This window comes from Manihot esculenta, chromosome 3, assembly GCF_001659605.2.
Source record: "Manihot esculenta cultivar AM560-2 chromosome 3, M.esculenta_v8, whole genome shotgun sequence".
Classification (NCBI taxonomy): domain Eukaryota; kingdom Viridiplantae; phylum Streptophyta; class Magnoliopsida; order Malpighiales; family Euphorbiaceae; genus Manihot; species Manihot esculenta.
In genome coordinates, this window is record NC_035163.2 from 8,814,994 (window position 1) to 8,820,785 (window position 5,792).

At 35.4% G+C, this 5,792-nt stretch overlaps 1 protein-coding gene across 1 annotated transcript; it reads left to right on the top strand.

Annotated features, from left to right (window-relative positions):
- The first annotated feature begins 2,437 nt into the window (after nt 1–2,437).
- LOC110611503 (leucine-rich repeat extensin-like protein 4) lies at nt 2,438–5,576 on the top strand. The gene has a single exon (XM_021751885.2). It carries the CDS (start codon nt 2,821–2,823, stop codon nt 5,017–5,019), a length of 2,199 nt encoding a protein of 732 aa, XP_021607577.2. The 5' UTR covers nt 2,438–2,820; the 3' UTR covers nt 5,020–5,576.
- The last annotated feature ends 216 nt before the right edge of the window (nt 5,577–5,792 follow it).

Here is a 5,792-nt window from a genome sequence, read left to right on the forward strand (position 1 = left end):
TTTAATTTTATATTTTCTATTCATGGTGAAATATTTTAAGAAATTACTATATATTTTATTAAACACTTATTTTATAAATTATATATTAAAAAAAGGGGTCAAGAAAACAAAACTACACAATCAAATATTTGATAATGGAATCTTATCAATTTGAAAAGACTAAGAAAAACATAAACCATCATTTCACTAAGAAAAAGAAAAGTTACATACCAAAAGTTCAAGAATATTTTACATATTACATATATGTATTAATAATAATTTTTTTTATTATTTAATTTACTATTAAAAAAATGAGAGATTAGAAAAGTATTTATGGGTTCAAATAAAAAATTAATAAATTAAATTAATTTGATTTTTTATTTATTTTAATTTAATTTTTAATTTTAAAAATTTTAATTATTTTAATTCGGTTTAATTTTAATAAAAAATTAAAAATTAATCTTAAACCGATAATAGAATATTATTTTTGATAATATAAAAAAATTATATCGAAATAGTTGAATTAAATTTTAAAATATTAAAAATAAATTATAAAAAATAAAAAATTTATTAAAAAGTCTAATCAATCATACTAAATTAAATCGAACTAAATTAAATCAATTCAATTCAGTTTAATTTCAGTTTAAAATTGATTCGATTCAATTTTTATAAATATTAAAATTTCAATTTTTATTTATTCGGTTTGATTTGATTTCGAATGGAATTGATCAAAATGCTTACTCTAGTTTCTAAACACAGAATCAAATCAGAATTGGCTTACAGATGTTTTCTTATTTTTTTATTTTTTTATAAGGTAATAATAATTATATAATTGAAAAAACAAGCCTTTTTAGGTTATAATTTTCTTTCTTTCCTTAAAAATTGATATTGTGTTTTCTTTGTCAAACACGCAATGCCATCATGCATAGACTAAAATGGCAGCCTCATCTTAAATATCATATTTCTCATTTAAGCCTGTAAATTTAGCCAAACTTTGACCTTAATTCGATGTATAGATAGTAAATAAATACATATATTTTCTATAAATCATAGTTTTAGAAATAATTAGATGATAAATTGAAATTCATCTGAAATTATCATTATTGAAATTATTCTTTTTATCTGTATAACAGAAGACCTTTACAAATTAAGAAATTGAGAAAAAATGGAAAAATAAAATTAAAAGGAAATAAGAGAGCGAGCCAGAGAAGAGAGCAATGGCGTAAATAAGGGAAGAAGAAAACCTTTACCGGTTATCAGAGGTTATGTTTAAAATCGTATTAAATTAAATAAATTTAAATTTTAATATTTATAAAAATTAAATCGAATTAATTTTAAATAGAAATTAAATTAAATTAATTAATTAAAATTTTTAATATTTTAAAATTTAATTAAAATATTTTAATTTTAATTATAATTTAATTTTTTTATATTATTAAAAATAATATGTTATTATTATTGATCAATTTAATTTAATTTTTTAATTAAAATTAAATTAAATTAAAATAATTAAAAATTAAAATAAATCAAAATAAATAAAAAATAAAAATAAAATTTTAAATTAATTCACTTTATATGATGGTAGTTTTTATTGGGTGTGAATTAACAATTTTATAATTTATAAAATTTAATATTTTAGTTATATTATTAAAAAATATTAACCGTATTAAATATTTATATTATTTAGTTTATATAATTTTAAATATATACTATTTAATTTTATAATTTTAAATATTTAAATAATTTAGTTTTTTTATTAAGGTAAAATCAAAATAATTAACAGTTTTTTTAATAGAAAATTAAAAGTTTAATTTTAAAAAATATAAAATTATTTTTATTCATAAAATAATGATTTACTAGCACATTTTTTTAAAAATTAGAAAGCTCAGTAATTCTCCTAAAGCCAGTGAAATCTGATTGGACAAACCACACGCTTGAACGAACGAACAAAAACAACTCCATCACGACCCACCCAAGCTTAAATGGCGGATTAAAATCTCCACTGTCACTTGTCCCCACCACCACTGCCACCACCACTCACCACTAGAATCACTACTTCTCGTGCTATTTTCACCACCATCTCGTGATTTAACATCATCCATTTACCGGCAACTGCCTCAGGCAGTATACGGTCAACCCACTGTTCTAATTGACAACTCGTTCTTTTTTGTATTTTAACTTCTTTTTTAATTCCTGGACCATAACTACCCTTTATTTTAATTTTCTTTTTAAACTAAAGGCTTTTTGTTTAGGAGCTGAATGGGAATATGATTAGCGTGTAGGCATCGAGGAAGGGGAAAAACGATATATATATATATTTTTTCTAATTTTTGAGGTTATAAGGGATTGAGGTTGATTAGGAATTTATTTTAAAAAAAAATAAAAGTGGGTTTCTGGTGAGAGATAAATTCAAAAAAAAAAATAATAAAAAGGGGAAGCTGAATAAAAAAGAGAGAATCTGGTGGGCTCTGAGCTGTGATTTAGCTGTTTCCGGTTCATTATTTTTTTCCCTTCTTCACACACCTCCAAAATCCCTTGAAAAACCCACCTCCCCTTTCTCTCTCTCTCCTCAAACCCCAAAACAAAATCCCTCTCAGATCTCAGGCCGACGCCCATTTTGCATTTTTGGAGGATTTCTTACAAAACCCAATTTTTCTATCTTAGCTGAGACACTAAACAGCCGAAGCCCATTTTGCATTTTGGATGATTTCTTGCAAAACCCATTTTTTCTCTCAAAATCTTCTTGGCTGAGACACTAAACAGCCGACGCCCATTTTGCATTTTGGAGGTTTTTCTTGCAAAATCAAAGTGGCATTTGCTAAATCAGAGGTCTCATGTGAGATGAGGAAGAAGATCCACTTCTATCCTCATCTCTCTCTTCTCATTTCCTTCTTTCTTGGCACGATTGTGTGCCTCTCTTCTGCTGCTTCTCAGCAGATCTCGACTATCTCCTCCCATGGACGCCTCACTGATGCTGAAGCTATGTACATCAAGAAGCGCCAGCTTCTTTATTACAGAGATGAATTTGGTGATAGAGGTGAGAGTGTTACTGTAGACCCAACTCTGGTTTTTGAGAATCCAAGAATTCGAAATGCTTACATAGCATTGCAAGCTTGGAAACAAGCTATTCTTTCTGATCCTATGAATCTCACTGCCAACTGGGTCGGATCTAATGTCTGCAACTATACTGGGGTTTACTGTGCTCAAGCGCCAGATAATAAGACAATCAGTACTGTCGCCGGCATTGACCTCAACCATGGTGATATCGCTGGATACTTGCCGGAAGAGCTTGGTTTGCTGGTGGATCTTGCATTGTTTCACATCAACACCAACAGGTTTTGTGGAACTGTACCTCATAAGTTCAAGAACCTGAGGCTGCTTTTTGAGCTGGATCTTAGCAACAACAGGTTTGCTGGGAAATTCCCTAAAGTTGTTCTCAATCTACCCATGCTCAAATTTTTGGATCTGAGGTTCAATGAATTTGAGGGCAGTGTACCAAAAGAGCTATTTGATAAAGATTTAGATGCAATCTTCATCAACCACAACAGGTTCGTTTTCGATATTCCAGACAACTTTGGCAACTCCCCAGTTTCAGTTATTGTTTTGGCCAACAACAAGTTCCATGGCTGCGTCCCGTCAAGCTTGGGTAATATGACGAATCTTAATGAAATCATTCTCATGAATAATAATCTCAAGTCCTGTTTGCCGCCGGAGATTGGCATGCTCAAGGACCTGAATGTGTTGGACGTGAGCTATAATCAGTTAATGGGTCCATTGCCGGACACGTTTGGAGGTTTGCTTGGTCTTGAGCAGCTCAATGTGGCTCATAACATGCTCTCTGGGAGTATTCCACCCAGTATCTGCAAGTTACCCAATTTGGAGAACTTCACCTTTTCTTACAACTTCTTCACTGGAGAGCCACCTGTGTGCTTGAGCCTCAAGGACTTCGATGACAGGAGGAATTGCTTGCCTGCGAGGCCATCACAAAGATCACCGGCGCAATGCAGGGCATTTAAGCCTGTGGATTGTAGTGTGTTTAGATGTAAGCCTTTTGTTCCATCTTTGCCTGCTCCTCCTCCGCCTTCCCCACCACCACCAGTTTTTGTTCCTCAATCGCCACCCCCACCACCGCCACCAGTTTACCCTCCTCCTCCTCCACCACCACCAGTGTACTCGCCACCTCCTCCTCCACCTTCACCCGCACCACCAGTATACTCGCCACCTCCTCCACCACCGTCACCCCCACCACCTTTGTACTCTCCTCCACCACCTTCTCCCCCGCCACCTTCTCCACCACCTCCTCCTCCGCCAGTTTACTCTCCGCCTCCCCCTCCACCTTCCCCACCTCCACCATCTCCTCCTCCACCTTCTCCACCACCACCTCGCCCACCAGTTTACTCTCCACCTCCGCCTCCACCTTCCCCACCTCCACCGTCGCCGCCTCCTCCATCTCCTCCACCACCTTCACCATTGCCTCCTTGTGTGCGACCCCCGCCACCTCCTCCCCCAAATTCTCCACCACCTCCATCTCCACCTCCGGTATTTTCGCCTCCACCGCCTACTCCTTACTATTACAGCTCTCCACCACCGCCTTCACCACCTCCACCACCGCCTTCACCACCACCGCCTCCACATTCACCTCCACCACCTATCTATCCCTACTTATCACCTCCGCCTCCACCTATATACTCTCCACCTCCTCCAGTCCATTCGCCACCACCACCCTCTCCACCCCCTTGTATAGAGCCTCCACCACCACCACCACCACCACCATGTGTAGAGTATTCACCCCCTCCACCTTCGCCGCCTCCACCATCACCGTCGCCTCCACCACCTACACATTACAAGCCGCCACCATCCCCATCACCACCTCCCCCACCTCTACCTGTAACCTATGCATCTCCACCACCGCCGGTTCACTACAATTCTCCACCGCCACCATCTCCATCACCACCTCCTCCAGCTCCAGTGTACGAGGGACCATTGCCACCGATCACCGGGGTCTCGTACGCGTCACCTCCTCCACCACCCTACTACTGATTCTTTTGAGAATTATCTCCTCTGACCTTTCATCAAATTCATCAAACAAAAAAAAAAGACTAAATTTGTCAAGAGGGCTTCTTTTCTCTTTGGGCAATTCTCATCGCTCCCAGAGAAAAGAATAAGAAGCATATTTGGAAAATGGTCTGTGCAGTTTTAGGATTGAATCCTCTCCAACAAATGGTCTCTGCGGACAAGCATTATCTCATTATTGATTAAGAAACGCAGAGAACAAGGTAGAGAGAGGTAAGAGGAGATAGTTTCTCCATATTTATTCGAATTGTTATGGAATATTTGAGTCGCATAAATAAAAATAAGAAAATTGCAGAGAAAGAGTAGGTTTGCAGAGAAAGTTGTATGTATAGTGATGGATTGGAGACCATAATCAGGGCTACTGCTGCTGGTTTCGGGCCTTTCATTGTTCTTCTTCTTCTTCTTCTTCTTATATACTTTTTTTTTCTTTTCTTTATTTTTTCTTTTCAATTTTATAGTATAATCATGATTATTTCATTTGTATTGATTTCCTGAATTCAGTCTCATTTTCTTTTTTTGCTTCAGAGTCCTCTATTTTCTTTCTTCTTCCTGTTTTGTTAAACGTGAGAATGAATGGTGTCATTAACAAATCCCCTAGAAATAAAAAGTATTATAGAATGTTGTGTGGAATTCATGATTCAATATGCTTTTTATCTGCCATTTCCTTCATCCCATTTCAGTTTCTAGACGTTTGCCATTGAACAACTAATTTCCAGCATCCTCAGGGAAAATAGGAAAAA